Source organism: Populus trichocarpa, chromosome 1, assembly GCF_000002775.5.
Source record: "Populus trichocarpa isolate Nisqually-1 chromosome 1, P.trichocarpa_v4.1, whole genome shotgun sequence".
Taxonomy (NCBI): Eukaryota; Viridiplantae; Streptophyta; class Magnoliopsida; order Malpighiales; family Salicaceae; genus Populus; species Populus trichocarpa.
In genome coordinates, this window is record NC_037285.2 from 19480505 (window position 1) to 19503798 (window position 23294).

Sequence of the window (23294 nt, forward strand, 5' to 3'; positions counted from 1 at the left end):
GATATTTTTTTTAGAAAAAAAAATGATATTTCATCATTTATAAAATTACTAGATTTTCTTCTATAAATAAAATATTATACCTCGTTTTTTTCTATATATATTGGATGTTGTTATAATTGTGTGTGTTTGAGAGTGTGGTTTCGGTTGCTTTTCAAAGTGCTTTTCACTTAGAAATGCATCAAAATATATTTTTTTTTTTAAAAAAAAATTATTTTTGATATCAGCGCATCAAAACAATCCAAAAATACTAAAATATATTAATTTAAAAAAATTGAAAATTTTTTAAAACGCGGGTTGAACCGCGTTCCCAAACAGTCCCTATTATACACCTCAAAACATGTATGTGTACACCTCAAAACATGATGTTTTTCCTGAGTCTCCTAAGGTTTCTCTAGGGTTTTCACACACACACACAATTTGATTAATTCTTTTTATGTCCCACTTTTGAGTAAATTCTCACTTAATCGTAAAACCCGTTTTCATTGAATTTAAACTAGGAAATATTAAATTTCATTATACTACATTTCACAATAATTCTTTTATTATTTATTTATTCCATTCGGTTTTAATTGTTTTTTATTTATTGGATAATTTTCATAATTCATTTTTTTTAAACCCATACATAAATATTTTATTTTATTTTCTTCCATCTAACATCTTCCTTATAAGGTAAATATGCACCTTAATCAAGTGGAATAGTTTTTCCCTCATTAATTTCATAAATTTTTCACAGGGATTTACAGTTGTTAATACTTTTTATAGCAGGAAAATAATTTAAAACTGTGTAGAGATTGATTTAATGTGACTTAATCAACTTGGTATGTTTAAAGACCAACTTGTATGATTGTTAAAACATAATTTTCTAAAAAAAAAAATTCAAGATGAAATATACTTTTTAAATACTAAGACGACAATATATTAGATCGATCTAGGTTAACCTTTCAAATTTACAAGCATTAACACAAAATCATGATAAACCCATAGAAAGCAAATCAAAATAAACTATGAAGCCTAATTTTTAATTAATCTAATATTGAATGATGAAATTAAAAATAAATCAATTAAGAAAAAATAATAAGAAAAATGATTAAAGTCAACCTGGATCACCATGTCAAACCCGTGAATCGGGTCATGAGACATGAATAACCTCATAAAAAGCAAATCAAATCAAATTATAAAACTCAATTTCTAATCAAATTTAATGTTGAGGGATGAAGTTGAAAAAAAATCAATTAAAAAAAGAACAAAAAAAACCTAGTTCAACTCGGGTTAACACGTAAAACCCGTGACTCAGATTATAAGATTGAGATAATCTTATAAAAGCAAACCGGAAAAACAATTCGAGTCAATTCAGGTTAACCTACCAAACCCATGACTCGGGTCATGAGGCTTAAATACCCTTTAAAAAACAAATCAAAATATATTTTGAAGCATAATTTTCAATCAACCTAAAATTAAAGGATGAAACTGAATTTGTTTTTAAAAAAGAACTAAAAAATGACTCAATCCAATTCAGGTTAAGCTGTTAAACCCGTGTTTTGGCTAATGAAATAAAGATGACCTCATAAAAAGTAAATCAAAACAAATCATGAAACCTAATTCCCAATCAATAAAATATTGAAGGATAAAACTGAAAAAAAAATTAATAAAAAAAAGAAAAAAAACTTGACTCGACCGGGTTAACTCACTAGACCTATGACCCGAGTTAAGAGGCTGAGATAACTATATAAAAAACAAATCGAAATGAATCATTAAGCTCATTCCCAACTTCATTAAAATAAAAAATAGATTTAAAAAAAAACAAAAAAAAACATTATTGAAATTAGCAATGTTTTATGAGGTAATGAATGGTAAAAACATAATCTTTTTAAGTGTTCTTTTTAAATTTAATAATTAATATATATGTTTAATTCTTATTTTATAACTTACCCGTTTATAATTCCATGTTATTTCTCAATTGATTTTTCTTTTATTCTTTTAAAATAGCATAAATAAGGAGAATTATGTAAGCTAGAAAAGTTTATTTTGGATAGAAGGTACATTGTTTTTCAAAAAGAAAAATAAATTGAGATTTGGATGAAAAATTACTTAGAGTGTTTATATTTTTATGTTTAAAAAGTGTTTTTAAAAAATTTAATTTTTTAATTTTAAATGATTTTTTTATAATTTTAGATTGTATACTAATATTAAAAATAAATTTTAAAAATAAAAAAATTACTATTTTAATGTATTTTAAAAAACAACATTTAAAAAATCAATTTTCACAGTAGCTCAAACGTTACCTCAATTATTTTCATGATTCCACTGTTCCAGCGACCAGTCAATAATTTCTGACTCCTCAGTTATAATAAACACAAATTAAAAAATGAGACGATAAAAAACAAAAAAAGGCACGATTTGTATTCAGCCAGGCAGCCAGCCATTCCAAGAAAGAAAGAAAAACCTGAAAAAGAAGTTGGCGTAGCTCCAGCAGTAGTCATGGCGTATGCTTCTCACCTAATCAATCACTCAAAGAAGGTATTGTTTTTTTTTTTTTGTTTCGGTAATAATAGTAATCGTAATTGGATTTCTGGACTATCATTATTATTATTTCTTTGTATAAAATTTATTGCACGCATCCTCTGTTTCTCTTAAATTTTCGACTTCTGGATTCAGTTTTTATTTTTTAATTTAATTTTGTGGTTTGCACAGTTAAGAAATGTGGTTTCCAGCTTAATGCGGCATGATCACGCCAGTTTGGCTCGTTGGTTGTCAAATGATTCTCACCTCTCTGCTGGTAAATAATCTCCAGCCCATCCCATGCCTGGCATCTAATGTTCATGGTTATTCGCCTTAGATATGTGGTTTGGTGACTTTGAATGCAAATTGTTTATCTGCTTATTAACTGCAGACTGTTATTGGTTCTAAGGCAAGTTTGTTATTGCCAGATGCATGGAAGGTTATGGAAAAAAGGAGGTATTCAAGCACTGCTAATCACGCTGTAAGTAGTCCTCTATCGCACAATCATCATGTTTGCTGTGTAATACTTGATTGGAGCCCTTTCTACTGCAGTTTCCACACTACTTCCCTTGTCTTGGTCAATTATTTCTTCCTACTTTTTTTTTTAACATCTAGGTTGCTTTAATTAAAGTTAGTCTCACTTTGCAAACAGTTACAGATGTTTGTCTCGATGTTTAGGTAACGTCATTTGGTGCATCTAGGAAAGATGTTTCTAGGATGATAATGAAAGTTGGAAACCCAATTTCTGGACCACTATTATCAAAGGATTTTTCTTGGTATGTATTGCTTAGGTTTGTCCCTCCCTGGTCCAACTTTATCTTGATGATTCCCTTTACCTGATTCTCTTCTTTTCCATTATCAGTTCACAGGTATACTGGAAGAGAGGATTTTCATCTGATTCAGGTAGAGTTTGTGCCTTCATTTTTTATTTCTTTGTTTGAATTGCTGATCTAGCTTTCTTATTACTCTTCGCATCCATAGCTTGATGATCTCCTTTTGTTTTTCTGAACTCTTATTCTGGATTACGAATTATGTCTTATATGCATTGTGGCTTCTTGCCACCATTTAAGCCCAGCTTGAATTGTTGACTATTATGCAAGTGGCATTGCATAACATGATTGAAATCTATTCAGCGCTTAAAATTTAGAATCAAAATACTTTTGCTCTCGTGCGAAACTGTGACATGTGCCTTGCATTGGGTTATCCTCTGTTGAAATTCTTCTTTTACTGCATTGCCAAGAGTAGGGGAGAATGCTATGTATGTGGTTCATCTGTAGTTGCTCTTAGATAATAATGGTTATTGAATATTTGTGGAGGAAGTTTGTTAGGAGTGGAAAATAAAATTCAGATGTGGAGAAATAGTGTAAAAATTTTGTGTGGCTCAATGTGGAAGTTGGTATGTCTGTTTATTTAATTTTATTTTAAACAACATGAATTTATTGAAGAAACAAAATGCTCTCATTTCCTAGACTTGAACTGGAGACTATAAAGGAACATGAATAAATTTACTTTTACTTCTTTGTGCGTGAAAGTTAAATGCCTCAAAATCTCGTACTCTGAAATATGGGTTAAGACGGAAATTGCTTTTCTGACAGAGCTTCTCTAAGGGTTATTAAATAGTCATCATGTGTTTCTAGCTTAACTGACTTTAAGGTTATTTTTTAAATTTGTTCAGGTCTTCCTCCCTACCAAGAGATTGGAATGCCTTCACTCTCACCCACAATGACAGAGGCATGCAGCTTTCTTCATCTTATAGGAAAACAATGGAGGCTTGGTCTGCTAAGTGATTCTTTCTGAAATTTCAGGGTAACATAGCAAGGTGGTTGAAGAAGGAGGGTGACAAAATTTCACCCGGTGAAGTTCTCTGTGAAGTTGAAACTGTAGGGTCCCGCACAGTTTGTTTTCAATTCTAGCTGTGTTGCTTGTCATGGAATATTGATGCTTTCCCTTTACATAATATTTTAAGGATAAAGCAACTGTTGAGATGGAATGCATGGAAGAAGGTTATCTTGCAAAGATATTAAAGGGAGATGGGTCAAAAGAAATTAAACTTGGCGAGGTACTGACTTTATCTGGCAGTAGGCAAAGTTGTGCGCTTATATCTTCTTCTTTCTTTTTTATGTGTCTGTAGTTTTTCCTTCCCTTCTCTGGGAGTATGGTGCTTATTTATGAAAACAAGCAGACTGCACACATTTTGGCTGTCTGTTGCCCACCTTTCAGATTCTACAATTCTCTTGTTAAAATTAGACATTTTAGTTTCAGATTCAGGTCTCTGGTGCTTGTAATATGACTATGTATTGCCAATAACATTCTTTTCACTATATTATATATAGGTAATTGCTATTACTGTTGAAGATGGGGAAGACATTGCAAAATTTAAGGATTACAGTCCTTCAACATCAGGAAGTGGTGATACTTCTGCTAAAGAGGCATCTTCTCATGCCCCACCTGAGAAGGAGGAGGTTGAAAAACCAGCTAGTCCACCAGAACCGAAGGTTTCCAAGCCCAGTGCAGCTCCCAATGGAGATCGCATTTTTTCCAGTCCTCTTGCAAGAAAATTGGCTGAAGATCATAATGTTAGTAATTTGAAGTGATATAACTAGAATTTTTTAGTTCAGTGATGGCAAGGCATTTATTTATTGATCTTGATCCACTTTCAACCGACACTTATTGATGCACTTTCTTTATCATGAACATAGGTACCGCTCTCAAGCATCAAAGGAACGGGTCCTGATGGCCATATTGTGAAGGCTGATATCGAATATTACTTGGGTATGATAATTATACTTTGTATGCTTGATGAGATTGGTCTTAGTGGCTACATGTTATATGCTGCTGTTTATTGTGTGATATGAACGATGCTTTCCCCTGTTCTAGTCAAAATATACATGCCTCAGTGAAGAACTAGCTATTTAATCCGCGCTTCGCCGTGGGTTGAATTTTTTTTTTTTATAAAAAAAGTATATATACAGACTCTTACAATGTGTTTTTATATATAAAAAAATCCTAAGTAGAATTCGAAAAGTTTATGCATACATCTAATTAAATAAATCAAGAACTATTTATGCAACAAAAAAAATTATGAAGCCCGATCCCTATCCAGTTGAAGTTTACTAGCCAAACTCTTGACCTGGGTTATGACTTAACTAGGTTTAACAATTCTTTTTATATATATATATATATATTTTTTATCTAAAATAGACATCTATAAAATTAAGAACCAATCAAATATCAAGGCAATTGGAAAAAATAATCAAAATGAAACAAATTACGTTGCCCAAATAATAATTAACCAAATATTAAATGATGAAATTGAAAAAAAAATAAGCAAGAATTTTTTTTTAAAAATCCAATTATAATGGATAAAAATTAAAAAGAAAAGAAAAGAAAAAAGGCCTTGTCTCTCGAGCTAGGAAGGCTCAGAGCTTTTGAGCCTCCAAAATAAGGCCCGAGCGCGCGGGCCTAGAGCAACCCACACACCTGAGCTTTATTTTTAAAATTTTTCTTAAGGGGTGGGTGACAAGTCGTCCACTCCTTAATTCATTGAAAAAATCATCAAGGTAGACAACGCATTGCCTACCCTGCTCAAAGTCTAGCGACTTTTGGTTGCTAGAAAATCGGGCTAGTATGTGTCAGACCAAGAAAAAAATCATTTTCAACCATATTTCGACCCGAAAAAAAAAAAAACCCTAAAGACCTTGTAAAATATATCTATAGCCTTTAACAACTCAAAAATTAGCTCCAACACTCACAATCAACCCAAAATCCAAATTCTTTTCGGGTTCGGATCTATCATTTTATGAAAGTTTAAGGGAAAACAAACACCTTAAATAAACTCTCCCCATCAAAAAGAACCTATTAACACCGAAATAACCCGTTTTCGTGGTCATAAGCAGTTTCAACCGAAACTCTCTCACTACCACCAGAATCCGGCCGCTTTATCTCTCCTCTCTTAAACCAGGAACCAAAAAATAAAGAAAACAAAGTTTGTAACTAAAATTGAATTTCATAAATTGCTAGGAACTAAAAGTATATAATTTGAAAAGTTGGAGGAGCAATGTGTATGTTTAGCCACAAGTTTAGAAAAACCATATTTTGTTGTTGCCTTTTCATTTTAGTTCTCTATCTTTTATTCTTGCTCTTCCTTAATAAATGTGCTTTAATTGACCATCAATTTGGGTCTTAAGGGTGTAATTAGAAAAAAAAAAAAGAGGGACTAAAAAAAAAAACACCGTGGCAATCTACAATAATTTGTCTCTGGTTGAAAAGTGGCATGAGGAATAATATTTTCCCCATGTCTTTTAGAGTATTTCTTAATTTTCCATGGTTGATGAAGAATTTCCCCCATTTTGTAGCTTCACGAGGAGAGGAAGTTCCAGCAACAAAGCCGGTGACGAAGGATACCCCAGTTCCTACTTTAGATTACGTAGACATCCCTCATTCTCAAATAAGAAAGGTAATATTTGGAACCACAATTTTTAGCCTAAACCCATGGGTAAGGATTAAGGAATATTTTGGCAAGCAACAGTATTTCAATGGTCTGCGCTATTTGTCAATAAAACTTCTGTTAGATGTCGAGGTTTGGAAATGCATACTCGACGTTTTCTTTGTTCCAAGCTGATATCCTAACTTCTTGCTGAAAAATCACAGTTAACCTTTCTGTTTTAAATGTGATCATGTCTTTTTCACCAGCAATTTGTTGCCAGTTTGATGTTCGTATCACATTGAGCTTGTATGAGATTTCTTTAACTTTGAATTTGTTTCTTGGTCATTTCTGCGTGAAAGTTACTCATGAAGTCAAATTATCTAATTCAGTGTTGATACCATTTACATCTCACACAGTTTTTTTTGGTCTACCACATATCATCAATATCAAAGTTTGTCTTGAGGCTAAATCTTGGCATCATTTTGACAGGTGACAGCTTCAAACTTGTTATTCTCAAAGCAAACTATTCCACATTATTATTTAACAGTGGATACATGTGTTGACAAACTTATGAGGTTAGTGTTAGTTTCTGCCATCTTTTAAATGCATCATGATGTTCTATGATTTCTAAAAATTCTTTTGCACACAGTTTGCGGAGCCAACTGAATTTGTTACAAGAAGCTTCAGGTGGGAAGCGAATATCTTTAAATGATCTTGTAATCAAGGTATATTTCATGACATTTGGTATAGATGCGCTTACTATATTGCTTGGAAAAATGACAGGTGACCACATTCCAGAAATTTTACATTAAAAATCTGTCATAATCTAGATGGAGCCGTATTCTCGTTGGATTAAGTAACTTTATTTCTTAGAGTGAGCTCTTTTGGCTATATTAGTATGAAGAAGATTGTCAACTGTGGAAAAGGGAGTCTTTTAGTTTGGTTTTCCTTTTAAAAAGTTCAATTCATCTTTGACAGTGGAACTCTGCTACTAAAACTGATGGATGGCTTTGGTCCTTGTATTGGCTGGCCTGTTGACAGGACACAATTTATTAAAACTACAAGGCACCAACACTTCACATTGGAGATTATCCTGAAATTCTTCAAAGTGAAAAACAGCATCAATGTTTTTCCCCTTCTGAACTATCACCTTGGCACATGCTGTTATCATTGTGGACTTTAAAATCTTAATTGGTTGTGCCTGTTTTGAAATTTTTGTTAGAGAATAATTCCATGTCACTGTAACTACAGGCTGCTGCTTTGGCTCTGAGGAAAGTTCCCCAGTGCAATAGTTCATGGACTGATAACTATATCCGCCAGTAAGAACTGGCTAATATACTCTTTAAGATTGATGATTAATCTGTGATACCTCATTTAATATGACATTTCTTTTTTCTTCAAATTCAGGTATAATAATGTTAATATCAATGTAGCAGTACAGACAGATAATGGACTATATGTCCCAGTTATTAAGGTGCGTAATTGTCCAAAGTTCTTTTTGTTTTGCAAAAAGTTTCATGATTTTGTTCTAGGTATCGGTCATGTGACCAGAACTTATGCTGTAAAATCTGCAGGATGCAGACAAGAAAGGCCTGTCCAAGATTTCTGATGACGTGAAGAATTTGGCCCAAAAAGCTAAAGAGAATAGGTTGAAACCAGAAGATTATGAGGTCAGGATTTTGGTTCAGTTTGCTAGTGGATGGTTATCGCACATGAACTGCTTATGAATGTGTGTTTTTCCTTTTTCAGGGAGGCACATTTACTGTTTCCAACCTGGGAGGGCCCTTTGGCATCAGACAATTTTGTGCAATCATTAATCCTCCTCAATCAGGCATTCTAGCGGTTGGCTCTGGTAAGATAGGCACTTAATTACTACTTCCAGACCAAATTATAGGCATTTAATTACAACTTCCAGACCAAATTCACTGACCTTTTCCTTGAGCAGCTGAGAAGAGGGTCATCCCTGGTTCGGGTCACGATGATTTCAAATTCGCTTCCTTCATGTCAGTGACACTAAGCTGTGATCATCGTGTTATAGATGGTATGTACTTCTGTTGACTTCTTTAGTCATACAAACATCTTTAGCATTATTCAACATCATCTTTGAGAATTATGATGATATAACCTTGTAGATTCCACTGGTCCTGTTCAGGTGCAATCGGTGCTGAATGGCTAAAAGCTTTCAAAGGCTACATTGAGAATCCCGAGTCAATGTTGCTGTAGATCACTCGGTGGCTGCTCTCTTCATTTCTTTCAGTAGTCATCTCTGTTTTGGCTGTGATTAACACCAGAGGTACTTGATGTAATCCCAATTGTCATTGCTGAGTTCTATTTGTTTGGCGTTTATGTATCACCATGAAACTCTTTATAGCAACAACATTTGGTGGAATAACCGAATAAGTGGGGCATTGAGGCTTGAACTGCAAACTCAATTTTTGCCCTCGCAGAGGGTAATAACCCCCCTTTTTGCGGGTAATGCACAAGACCTCCCTCCCCTAAAATTTAACATTTAAATAGATGAATGATTCAATGATCTAGTTGGCGCTACTCGAGTTCCTCGTTGAACGAAGCTCGATCCTGTGGATCAGTGGATGGACATGTAGTAAAACGAGCATGACTAGTTTTCTGTTTTCCTTTTCTTCTAACCCGGGAGCTGATGACAGTATGCTGTTGCCCTGCATTTCCTTTCAGGTTCTGACTCCTTGTAATTCTGATAACACATGGCTTTGCACGGCATTCTCTTAACCCATTCAAGGTGAAATGTCTTCGAGAATATAGTTTGACAACGCTTCGTTATGATAATCATGGATTTGGACGAGCTCATTTCAGCATCAAGTGAAATTTCCATGTTTCCAGTTTAGAAATCGTAATTTGCTTCTCCCCAAGTCTGGAGGCGAGATTTTCCCATCAGGACACTAAAGTCACCAACTTGTAATTCCCATGGAAGTGAATGCTTTCATGTTTACTCCAATTATTTTAGCTGGGATATTATCCATCTGAACCTTGTGCACAAACAAGTCTGTTTCGCTTAGGAACTTACAAAGCATCCATGTTATACAAACTAGTAGATGCAAAGCTCTCGTTCCATAAGAAGCCGCCATCATTTCCACGGGGAAGCAAGCTCCCCTGCTTGAATGCTTAAAAAATTAATTAATTTTTTTATTTTTTTATTTTAAATTAATTTTTTTTAGTATTTTCAAATCATTTTAATGCATTGATATTAAAAATAATTTTTTAAAAATAAAAAAATATTATTTTAATATTATTTTTAAATAAAAAGCACTTTAAAAATTACCTATTTAAATGACCTCCCCTTTCTTTAGAGCGGTAACGGACAGAAGCCCTTCAAAACTCTGGTTACAGCCAATGATTCAAGTAAGAAGCAGCTACTCGTTACTCCTACACTGTATTGTGTGAAAGACATGGCGGCTCATTCCACACACTACCTGCTCACATTTCTTACAAAATTCCTGATTGTTTGATGTTTTTATTTCTTATCATGATGCATTCCTAGAGAACATCTCGGCGGGTTGCCCATTGTTAGCCTAACATGCATCAGCAATGGGATCCTGATTCCATTCACAATTGATGAAAAGCATGTCAATTATGGAGCACAATCCATGCATATAGCAATTGATCCAGATACAAGTTGCAATGAAAGCTACAGCAGACTGCTGAAAAGAAACAAAGTCTCCAGGGAAGATTGATGCAGAGATCCATTTGGCTCCCCCCCAACACAAAATAAATAAATCCATGGGAATATTACCACCTCAAAAGTCTGCAGGGAAAATTGATGCAGAAAATAACGAAAGAAACAACAAGCCTCTACCAGAAACTATCAACATCATGATCAATTTTGGTGGAGCCATATGGTTTTAATACAACCTTCCTGACATACAGTATTTCAAAATCCAAACCATCACCACAAAGCAAGGCAATAAGAGCATTCTTATCCAAACTATATCTCTGTTCATGTCAAAGTCACATTGTCACATTGTCACAAAGCATTCAATGATTTTGCAGATATTACCAGGATTTTGACGATATTACTAGACCACATTCTTTTTAGGGTGAATAAACAGGGAGATATTACACGGGAAAGAATAGTTTTGGTGCTCACAGTTTAAGGATGCTTCCTCTTTAGTCGCTGTAGTATGGATTTTGGTACAATGAAATCCTTATTTCCTTCAATAGTAGATTAGTGATGGAAGAAAAGTATTACATTATCTATAAGGTCACTGATACATGAACAAATGATGAAGGCATGATTCAATCTTCCAGGGTTTCCCACACAATAAGCAGACATTGAATACATCTAGCTTCAGGTTGATAGCTTAAATAACAACAACTAGAACAGAATGAGATTGATAAGACATTTAACCAGAATCCACATCCAGAAACCCAAGCAATTCTTAGCGGAGAAGCTGACACAAATTCAAACACCAACAATCAAACGAAGGAGCAAATCTGTCAATATTCCTCAAATCCACGGATAAACTAATCACATTTCTTTCCAGAACCCAATCATACAATCATCAGAGTCAACAATGCTAGCACACTTAAGAACTTGAATCCAGATTCTAGCTTAGTTTAGCGAGAAAGGATGAAGAGGATTCTTTAATGGCAAATTGGAGATAGCTGGAGTAGCAACAATTTGGAAAATTAGAACACCAAAAGAATAGGGAGGGCTCAGCCATCATGTCATCATTCGACGCTATTTCTAATGCTTTCAGATGAAACTAATTACCCCTGTAAATAAAAAAAATAAGTGCAAATACCATGTTGATAGAGGAAACAAGAAAAATCATCCTCCTCGTTATCTAAATCTCATCCGGCAGAAAAGCCACCATTCTGTTCAATCCACAAGAGACAATGTGACTGAGGAATTGCGAAGTATCTAAATCAGTAACAGCCAATCATTCCATAGATACAAGAAAGATAGAATGATATTCATCTTCGAACCAGTTGCATCAGTGTCATTCTTCAGCATGATTATGCTAACAAATTACTTTGAATTTTTTGATTCCAACAAGTCTTTTTTGATCATTGTAATCACTAACAACAGATTCATTATAAAAAATGAAACAAATACAACTCAATAATAATAATAAAAAAACTAAAAACTCACTTTTTTATCATCCTTTTCAATTTGGTCTCTCTCTCTCTCTCACTCTTTCCTTCAAATCATTGCATACCTCTTCAACGCCTGCTTCCCAGCCACCACCGCACCAGCCGCCAACCCACCAAGCGCACCTGCCACCGCCGCCGACCTAACCCCCCTGGCCGCCCTACAAACCGCCCCAGTTCCAAGCCCAGCAGCCACGCTACTCCACACATCGTCCCTATCGGTGATCGCTACGATGCCACTCTCCATCCCGGCGTAAATCAAACCCACAACTCCGACCCGGTTACCCCAGACCCGACCTGAATGACCGGAGGAGTTGAGGATCCTGTTGACCTTAAGCTTGAGGGTATCGGTGGGCTCGAAGGATCGGAAAGCGGAGAAGAATCCGGCGGCGCCGCCAGCAATGGAAGCGGAGAGGTAGGCGGAGCCGGTGTAGAAGGTAAGGTTTTCGCCCCAAGAGCGGCGTTGGTGGAGGGATTCCTCGGTAAAGAGATATTCGGGCGAGGTGGGGAGATGGTAGAGTGTCTGGGAGGGTAAGTGGAGATCCTGATAGGGGTTGTAGAGACGGGTACCCGGTTTGGGTTGATTCGGGTCCGAGTTATTATCGGAGTAAGACATTAGTAAAATTTGTATCAAAAGATCGAAGCTTTAACAATTGAGAGAGAGAGAGTTCTGGGGAAACTTTGTTTGTGATTCTTGTGTGTGCGTGACCTTTTAAAGTATAATATGAAATTTATTTTAGGGATTATTACAAATTAGTCCTCTTCATAATGTGTTTTACAATTTAGCTCCTCTAAGCCCAATAAAATCTCACAATACTTTCCCCAACCTTCCATCCTTCTTCGATATCTCAAATGGGAAGATAGGCCGAATTATTTACACACACACACACATATACATATATAAAGAAATCTTACTATATTTATATTAAAATCAAAACTTAAGATATTTCTAGCTAATATTATGTAAATATATTTACTTTGATATTGTTTATATAAAAAATAAATCATTTGAATAATTAAAAACAATAATTATTTATTATTAGTTTTCAAGTAAACTAATAAAATTCTATCTCTGTAATATTATAAATAGATTATTCAATAACCAGAAACAAATGAGTCATGTATATCCAATTTATTCCTAAAATTTATTCACATTTTTATATGCTATTTATCATTTTTTTCTACTTATCACATCTTATATATTTTTTATTGTTTTATTTACAACTTTTTTGTACCTATCATTTTATTTACATTCTTTTCTAGTTTATATTTTTGATATTATTATAAATTTGTTAGGATTAAATTTATGATAAAATAAGGTTATTATCTATTTCTTTTTTATTTCATTTCTTAAAGAAATTCAAAATATATATTTTAATGTATTTAATATCTTTTAAAAAAAATTTAATTCAAAAATTTATCTTTTAACACACTAATTTTAAAATCATTGTTTAATTTTTTTGTCAAGTCGACATTAACATTGTTTTTTTCATAAACTATATAAAAATATATATTTTATTAATAGTTTTTTAAAAAATTCAAAATAGAAAAAAATAACAAAAAATCAAAAAAATATATTTTTGATGTATTTTAATTATTTTTAATGTCTTTTCAAAAGGAATTTAATTCAAAAATTTGTTCCTAAGACATTCAACTTTTAATAAGCTTATTTTAAAATTATTGTTTATTTTTTTAGATATTGTTTTTTTTAAATTATTAAAATAAAAAAATATTTGAAAAAAAAACCAAAATAATTTTAAATTGTTTAGTCACCAAGTTTCTCGGAAACGAAGCAATATTAAAAGGAAGAAAAACCATCATTTTACCTATAAATAGGTCAGGGGGAGATATCAGGGAGCAGCTAGGGGTGAGCATTTTCGGTTCGGTTCGGTTTTTATCTAAAAAAATAACCAAAATAAAATTTTGAAAAACTAAAAAATTCAAACCGGACCCGAACCGGAACCGGGTCAAACCGACCGGTTTCGGTTCGGTTCGGTTCGGTTTTTTCAACAGAAAAACCGGAAAACCTGTATATTGTTTTATAAATACCCGTTACATCTAAATCTAAAACTGAGCAGACCACCTAAAATTACAGCAAGAAAAGAAGATAATTTTCTAGCTTTTTAATCTTCTAAACCCAACAGAATAGCTTCAAAATTGATTAACTAAGACAAATGTTCAATACTAGTATCAACAGACAACAACCCATTATTACAAAATCAAAGGCAAATAAACCCTTTTAAAATGACAGCAAAAAGGTAGATTCTTGAGGTTTGTTTTAGCAAAATGAGAACAATTACAGAATCTAACAGAAGTAACAAAACGATTAACAGCAAAAGAGATATGATAAAAAGCTCTGAGGAGAAAGAATGAGGATAGATTGAGAGATTTATTTATTTGGCTTGCTGGTAGCGACTGCGATCTACAAAGAGAGATGAGATAACTTCGCAGCTCTGACTGGCTAGTTTGAAGACGAAGATGGTGTGGGAGAGTGATGTGGTTGGCTGTGGATGAAGATGAATTAACTTGATTTGAGTGAAAGTGGACGATCCGTTAGTGAAAGTGGACGATCTGATCTGTGAGAGTTGAGGGAGCGGCTAAGGGGAAAGGAGAACTGGAGAAGGACGGCTGGAGTTTGGACGCTAGGGTTAAGAAAAATAACGCGTTTTTTTTTGTATTTATAGTACCCCTTAAACCGGGTTTGGTTCGGTTGGGGTTTTTCCGGTTTTAGGTTTCTGAAACCAAAACCGAACCGAACCGAAATTTTTTAAAAAAATTCTAATCGGTTTAGTCGGTTTTTTTTTACGGTTCGGTTTTTTTGGTTATTTTTTTCTTGGTTTTCTCGGTTTAATCGGTTTCTCGGTTTTTTTGCTCACCTCTAGGAGCAGCAGGCACACACTGTCCAGCACTCACTTTTTGAAAAAAGAAAGGAATAAAAAACACCCTCTCTCCAATAATAAGATTCCAACAGAAAAAAGACACCACAAAAAACCTGACCTCTCTTTGCAGAAAAGGAAGAAGGAAAAACCAGAGGGACCCTTGCTCTCCCACCCAAGGAAAATTAGCAGTCAGCTCTTCAACATCCAGCACTGTGATTTCTCCTCTGCATCAACCTTCAGCCACGGTGACTAGCTTCACCAGCATCTCTTCTCAGTCATCTTGGCTAGCTTCATCCTCCTTCCAGTAACAGAGACTGCTTTCCATCAGTAGCTTCCTTTCAGTAGCAATAATAGAGATTGCATCTCCTCAGACTGTGACCAACAACTTCACCCTCCTTCCAGCAGCAAGAGTTTCTTCTCAGTCACAAAAGCTTCTGGTTCCAACCATGAGCAGCAGTTTACTCTTCCAGCAGTAAGAGGCTCTCCCTTCCAGTCAAAGCAGCAGCAGTAATACCTACTCCACACCAGCAGCTCCTCACCTTGGTCAGTCTCCACCCCAGCACCAGATCCTCCAAGATCAGCCACCGTGGGTAGTTTTGCTACCAGTCACCTCACACAGCAACCGTGAACTCCAACAACACAGTCACCTGCTGCGGCAACATCTCTTTCTTTGCACCGTGAGAACCACCATCTCCCACCGTACTAACCTCCACACCAGGAAGCTTCTCTCAACTCCACCGTGAGCTTTAGTCCTGATAGCAGTCCTTGGATACAACCAGTGAGCAGACTTCACCAGTTGCAACAGTGCAGCCTGTACGTGGTGTTCCTCTGTCAAGTATGTCAAAATATTTACTCTTATATTATTCATCATAGTCGTTTGTTCTATATATATATATATATATATATAAGAAAATAGTAAGAAAGTTTTATCTTCATAGATTTGGATAGAATTTAGAATTTGTAAATGGTATATAATAATCTCACCATCTTTTTAACTGGCTGGAAAAACTAGCAATAAGAAATTCAGATATGGCCTTATCTAGGGTTCCTGTTTGGGTTTTGTAAGCGTTATTTGTCATTGTAATTTGTTGGAGGGTAACATCCTAAATACCCTCCAACAAATTACAATGGCAGATAACACTTACAAAACCCATACAAGAACCCCAAATAAGACTATAGTTGAACTTCTTATTGCTGGTTTCTCCGGCTAGTTGAAAGGATGGTGGGATTATCATCTCACTGAAACAGACCATTTACAAATCCTAAAATTCTATCAAAACCTATGAAGACCAGACACCCATCCTTGATTCTTTAGGAAACACCTTTCAAGATGTTGTGTCAACACTTATTCTTACCATTTCCTTACATTTTATCGGAGATCCTTCCCATCTAAAAGACAAGAATGCTGAACTCATTTTTAACCTTAGGTGTAAAAAGCTCAGTGACTTTTAGTGGTACAAAAATACTTTCCTTACTCGTGTTATGCTTAGAGAAGACTCAAACCAACCCTTTTGAAAATAAAAATTCCTTGCAGGTTTGCCAATTCTCTTAGGAGAAAAAGTCCGAAACAAAATTAAAGATACCTTTACATCCAAAACCATTCCATATGACCAACTTATATATGGTGAACTTGTTAGCTTCACCCAAAAAGAAGGTCTCAAGATCTGCCAAGATCTTAAACCTCAAACATCTGAAATGAGAAATAAAACGTACTAGACAAGAACTTGGTAGTTTCTGTCACCAGTTTGACCTTTCCACCAAAAAACCCTATTGTAGTGGTAACTGCTCCAAACCCAGAAATTATCCAAACCATAGCAAACATCCTTACAAAAGATCAGTCCATAAATATCGGAAATAATTTTACTCCAAACCCAAGCAAACATATTACAAAAAACCTTACAAGAAGTTTACCAAAACCCATAAAACTTCCCCTCCTAAGCCCAAACAAAAATTTGACCTAAAAACCATTACTTGTTACAAATATGGACAGAAAGGACATACGTCCCGTTTCTGTAAAATTAATACCAAACTACATGAACTCCAATTAGATGACGATATTATCAACCAATTACAAAATCTCTACATTGAAACCTCAGACATTGATCCCAATTCTTCAGACATTTCTGAAGAAGAATTCCAAATAGATGAATTAGCAACTTCCATTTCTAGTTTAGACACTTCAGCAAACTCCAAACAAATTAGTGTCGTAACTAGAGATCAAGAGTTTATCCTCAAGGCTATCAAAAGACTTGATGATCCTCAATTACAAGAAACCTATCTAGATAAATTGTTGAATAACTTCAATAAAACATAACCACCCCATTCTAATCCCCAAAACCATTCTGTCTTACCTACAACTAGTACCAATACCTATGACCTTATAAAAATCCTCAGTCGAAAGAGGTCCAAAACCTCAGCTACCATCCCTGAATTACAATATGAGATAAAAACCCTCAAATCTGAGTTACAAACCCTAAAACAAGCTCAACAAAAAGCCTCAGCCATCCTACAACACCTTCTATCCAAAATAGAAAGTCAGTCTGATACTGAGTCTGAATCAGAAGATCAAACCATTGAGTCTCATGCACTGCATCATGCACTTACAAACATTAAACACATTCCTGATGATTTCTTAAATGTTTTAACTCAAATATCTTCAAAAAAGTATCTAATCAAAATTACCCTAGTCTTTTCATACGATTTCAAATTAGACACTATCGCCTTATTTGATACAGGAGTAGATTTAAATTGTATTAAAGGAGTAGTTCTAAAATGATTTTTACAAACTACCTTTGAAAAACTCTCTGCTGCTAACAATTCTAAACTTCATATTGCAGGCAAAACTCAAGCCTCTGTTTTTAACAAAGGCATTTCTCTTAAAACATTTTTTGTTGTTACAAAAGACATCAATCATACTATCATTTAGGCACTCCATTCATTGACATGATCACACCATATAAAGCACATCATGACTGTATCTCTTCCAAAATAAATCATAATAAACTCATTTTTCCATTTTTAGAAAAATCCAAAACTACAAATATAAATTTGATCAAAGCATGTTCTATCCATACTCACCATATTAATGCATTGATTCATGGAAAACTGTTTCATTTACAAGATTTAAAAAACCATGTTTTGTTTTGTTGTAGTGAAAAACAATTACAAAATCCAGATTTACAAAAGAAAATTGCTGATTTCCAGAGTAAGATTGAACAAGTAATCTGTTCAGACTTACCCAATGCTTTCTGGAAAAGAAAACAACACAATGTTGATCTTTCTTATGAAGATACTTTTTCCGAGAAACTTATACCTACAAAAGCAAGACCTATACAAATGAATACTAATTTGGAACAACATTGCTGACTTGAGATCCAGGATCTAGAGTCCAAAGGTCTGATCCAAAAATCCAGATCACCATGGTCGTGTGCAGCCTTTTTATGTGAATAAAAACTCTGAAATTGAAAGGGGCACACCAAGATTAGTTATTAATTACAAACCATTAAATTCAGCTTTAAAATGGATTAGGTATCCTATTCCAAATAAAAAAGATTTATTACAAAAACTGCATTATGCTTTTATATTTTCTAAATTTGATATGAAGTTCGGATTTTGGCAAATCCAAATTAATCCCAAAGATCGTTACAAAACTGCATTTATTGTTCCTTTTGGCTAGTATGAGTGGAACGTTATGCCTTTTGGCTTAAAAAATACCCCTTCAGAATTCTAGCGCATCATGAATGATATTTTTAATGTACATTCCAAATTCTGCATTGTTTACATTGATGATGTACTCATTTTCTCTCATTCTATCGATCAACATTTCAAACATCTCCATACATTTTTTTATATTGTGAAACAAAATGGATTAGTTGTTTTCAAATAAAAAATTTCTCTCTTTCAAACTCGTGTTCGTTTCCTCGAACATTATATTTGTCAAGGTACTGTAACACTAATAAAGAGATCTTTATCTTTTACAACCAAATTCCCTGATAAGATTACTGATAAAACCCGACTACAAAGGTTTCTAGGTAGCCTTAATTATGTTCTTGACTACTTTCCCAACATTAGCCGTCTTGCCAAACCTCTACATGACAGGTTAAAAACTAACCCTAGTCCGTGGTCTGATACTCATACGAACCTTGTCCGCCAAATTAAAAAACAAGTACAGACCATCCCACTTCTCCATTTAGCTAACCCTTTAGCTCCTAAAATAGTCTAAACTGATGCCTCAGATTTAGGTTACGGGGGGATCTTGAAACAAGTCCAAAACAATAAAGAGCAAATCCTTCAGTATACATCTGCTCATTGGAATGATTGTCAAAAGAACTACTTCACTATATAAAAAAAGATTCTTTCAATTGTTCTCTGTATTACAAAATTTCAAAGTGATTTATTAAACCAAAAATTTCTTTTACGTGTTGATTGAAAATCTGCAAAAGAATTTCTCCAAAAAGATGTTCAAAATTTAGCTTTAAAATAGATTTTTGCCCGTTGGCAAGCTATTTTAAGCATTTTTTATTTTGACATTGAATACATTAAAGGAGATTCAAATTCCATCCCTGACTTCCTAACCTGAGAATTCCTTTAAAACAGGTCCTAATGCCTCCAAAGACTCGGAAAAAGATAAGGGGAAAGCCCCATAAATCCAACCTACAAAACCAGACAGCCCAAAACCCTCTTTAAAATTCATAGCTTTAGCCATCTTATCTGCAAAACCAATCAAATCCTGGTATGAAGCAGTAGTAGAAGAAGACAAATAAGCTACAAAACAATCCCAAATACATACATATAAAATCCAACATTGGGTTGATACCCTTTTAAAATCACCAGAATTACTTTTGGCATTACAAAAAGTCTCTCAACAGGCCTCCAGTGACTAAGAGTCACAAACATGTAGTATTTCTAAAACACTTTCAAAACCACAAGCAGGGTTTTCCTCCCAAAATCCCCTGCTTGCCTTACAAAGTCAAAAAACACATATTTCCAAATCAAAATAACAATATATTTTTATAACTCACTTTCAAAACATTTTAACTATGGAAGAAGGTTTTTACCATGAAAATCCTTCCATCGCTACTTCCAAACTTTTTCCTTCAAACTAGCACTACAAACCTTGGGATATTACAAAACCCCAATCCTATTATTCTATTATTCTTGAAATAACCAATTCAGTAAAATTCAAACATTTCAAATTACATCCAGACCACCCTGAACCTGCATACTCTACATGCATTATCCACAACATCATCCATCATTCAGACTGGAAACAACCCCTCAACAAACCAGTTCCTTTTCCTATACACCTCCGTACATCATTCCAAAACAACAACCTTTCCTATACATACTGGGACTACCAACAGGCATGGTTCAATGCTTTTTTCCTCTAAAACTCCAAACACAACCATTCCTGGCTTTTTTACTTTCATAATTCCATGACTACTACAAAGCTTCCACTCTAGTTTCTTCAATGATGGGATTACTTTGGTTGCCAAATTGACTTCCTTAAGGACCACCCCCTGGTTGAAAATGGTTGCCTCTATTTTAAGGAAAATTTTCAACCTCCTCCTTTCGAACGAAAGTTTTCTTCCCTTTTGATTTTCTGTACAAAATTCTTTGTTCCATGGGTATGTTCATGGTTTTTCCATTACAATCTCCAGCAAGGGCATCCAGTTCTTGTCCGAAAATTCAAAATTAAATGGTGGGATTCCTTTGCAGCAGAGTCTAAAAGTTTAAAACTAGCTGTAACAGAATGGTAACAAAAGAATCAATCCGTCCATATTATTGACCACCATCCTTAGTCCAAATTTATGGCTCGTAAAGTCCATACTGTAGCTCTCATTGCCTCTGCAAAATCTGAGGAAGAATACCTCAATATTATGCAAGGCATCATACAAAGTCAAGAACCCAAAACAGTGCTGTCTAAATCCAACTCCTCCGATTCATCATCTCCATCATATTCCCTTGGAAATGATAACGAAGATGACTGCTTTGGCATCCTGCCCCCCATTACAAAGCATTGAAGACCCAATAAAATTGTCGGCAAAAAATGACAAACAAACTTTCTGTACAAAAGGTGTTCTCCACTTACAAAAGGTGTCTCCCACTTAGACAGAAAGAGGAATCATCTTCCGGTGCAAACAATATGAAAATAATAATTTTAGGCTCACCTGTTTTGAGCCCATTTTCAATATCTTTTAGACTCAACTGTTTTGAGTCCCTTTTTACTTTTGTTGGCTCATGGTTTTAGGCTTTTTCTACAAACATTACCTAATATTACAAACAAACAAATGAGCTGTTGGTGGAAAGAAGACAACAAAAGGAAAACCCCACAAAAAACATAGGCAATTTCCAACCTGTCATCTCTTGATCATGGAAAGCAATAACACATGGCTTCAGGAGGAATCTTCAGGCTTTCCAAAAAGGCATTTTGGCCTCTTCCATGGTAACTCAGCTGTAAAAAGAGATCCCTCAATCCTTAGAAAATAATTTTTTTTCAGATTCAATTCTTCTAAAAACAAAACACTGTATCAATTTACATTTCCCTTGAAAACACTGTATTAAATTGTAATCCATCTTTCAAAAAAATATCTCCTGTATTGAAGCAATATAAAATTTCAAGGTTCATTTATTTAAACCTTCGCGTCTTTACATATGCATGTTTACATTTCTTTAAATATTCTGTAAAACTAAGTATGCTCTGTGTTTGATCAAGGATCCTGACATTGTTGGTCTTGCCTTGTTAATTCGTATAAGAAATTTGTTTCTTTTTCCAAACTCAGTATATCGGCTGGAAACCTGTGACCCGATCTAAAGATCATTCTTAGGTGTAACAACGCCACGTCCTATGTTTGATTCATTCTTCACGTACTATGTAACAATTCTAATTCTTGATATATATAGTAAAATCCTTTTTAAATCTATTTATTTAGTGTAATCCCAGTAGCCTCTGATATCAAATAAATTAAAAAAGGATTACACTAAATAAAACAAATAAAACAAAGGATTTTACAATAAATAGATAAAGCAATACGTGGCGTTGTTACACCTGAGAATGATCTATAGATCGGGTCACAGGTTTCCAGCCGATATATTGAGTTTTGGGGAAGAAAGAACAGAAAAGAAAACATATAAATTTCTGATGCGAATGAACAAGGCAAGACCAACAATGTCAGGATCCTTGACCAAACACAGAGCATACTTAATTTGCAATTATTTACATAAATGAATATAAACATGTAAAGATTCAAAAGTCTAAGGAAATAAACCTTGAAATTTGTATTGATACAAAGCAGGGGATAATTTGCAGGAGATATGAGTTACACTTTTGGAATTGATACAAGTTTTGAATACAAAACAGGGAATAAAATGATACAGTTTATGAGTACAGAGGAATAATATGATTCGTTTGCAGAGAAACTTGTTGTGGTTGTAACCAGTTCTGCCTCTTCAATTGGAATGAAGCCTCCTTATATAAAGGAGGATAATATGCCTTTCGTAGAAGTGGGAAACACCTTTTGTAAGTGGGTGGCGCCTTTTGAAAGTGCGAGACACCTTTTTGTAAGTGGAGGAACCCTGCACCGAAAGTATTTTTGACATTTTCTGCCGACACTTTTTTTTAGTGCCTTTTGATAGGTGGTAGAATGCCATAGCAGTCATCTTCATTGTCTTCTCCAAGGGAAATGGCAGGAGATGTCGAGTCAGATGAGCTGGATTGGGACAAGACTGTTTTGGGTCTTGGCTTTGTATAATGCCTTGCACTATTTGGAGGTATTCTTCCTCAGTTTTAGTGGAGGCAAGGAGAGCTGTTGTTTTAGCCTTTCGGGCTAGAAATTTGGATTGAGGATGGTGATCAATGATGGGAGCTGTTTGATTCTTTTATAACCATTCTGTAACAACTAATTTGAAACTTTTTGATTTAGCTGCAAAAGAATCCCACCATTTGATTTTGAATTTACGGACAAGGACTGAATGTCCATTTTGGAGGTTGTAATCATAGAACCATGAACACATCCATGGAACAAAGAATTTTCTACAGAAAATTAAAAGGGAGGAAAACTTTCTTTCGAAAGGGGTAGGTTGAAAATTGTTTTTGAAATAAAGGTAACCATTTTCAACCAGAGGATGGTCTTTGAGAAAGTCAACATGACAACCAAAGTAATCCCACCATCGAAGAAACCAAATTGGGAGTTTTGTAGATGTCATGGAATGATGAAAGTAAAAAAGCCAGGAATGGCTATGGTTTGTATTTTGGAGATAGAAGGCATTAAAACATGCCTGTTGGTAATCCCAGTATGTATATGATGTACTGAATTCTTTGAAGGATGTACGGAGATGCATAGGGAAAGAGATTGGTTTATGTA

At 34.5% G+C, this 23294-nt stretch overlaps 2 protein-coding genes and 1 long non-coding RNA gene across 4 annotated transcripts in view; 2 read left to right on the forward strand and 1 right to left on the reverse strand.

The window, feature by feature from the left end:
• The first annotated feature begins 2356 nt into the window (after window positions 1-2356).
• Window positions 2357-9920, forward strand: LOC18094833 (dihydrolipoyllysine-residue acetyltransferase component 2 of pyruvate dehydrogenase complex, mitochondrial). 2 transcript variants are annotated; one of them, XM_024599747.2, is made up of 20 exons: window positions 2357-2517; window positions 2692-2776; window positions 2928-2980; window positions 3178-3275; window positions 3362-3402; window positions 4175-4230; window positions 4305-4379; window positions 4466-4558; window positions 4833-5075; window positions 5199-5271; window positions 6855-6955; window positions 7415-7500; window positions 7575-7650; window positions 8177-8244; window positions 8333-8399; window positions 8500-8595; window positions 8675-8777; window positions 8871-8966; window positions 9078-9397; window positions 9617-9920. In XM_024599747.2, the coding sequence occupies exons 1-19, from the start codon at window positions 2479-2481 to the stop codon at window positions 9146-9148; spliced, it is 1620 nt and encodes a 539-aa protein (XP_024455515.1). In that variant the 5' UTR covers window positions 2357-2478; the 3' UTR covers window positions 9149-9397; window positions 9617-9920. The 2 variants fall into 2 exon arrangements, with proteins under 2 accessions (XP_024455515.1, XP_024455522.1); XM_024599754.2 differs by having other exon boundaries at window positions 9078-9218.
• Window positions 9921-11853: 1933 nt separating this feature from the next.
• Window positions 11854-12755, reverse strand: LOC18094834 (mitochondrial import inner membrane translocase subunit TIM23-1). Its single transcript, XM_006369205.3, has one exon. The coding sequence runs from the start codon at window positions 12666-12668 to the stop codon at window positions 12105-12107; it is 564 nt and encodes a 187-aa protein (XP_006369267.1). The 5' UTR covers window positions 12669-12755; the 3' UTR covers window positions 11854-12104.
• Window positions 12756-14939: 2184 nt separating this feature from the next.
• Window positions 14940-23294, forward strand: part of LOC127905359 (uncharacterized) — a 43586-nt gene continuing 35231 nt past the window's right edge. The window contains exon 1 of the long non-coding RNA XR_008059312.1: window positions 14940-15766. This is a non-coding gene — a long non-coding RNA (uncharacterized LOC127905359). The remainder of the gene's footprint in view (window positions 15767-23294) is intronic.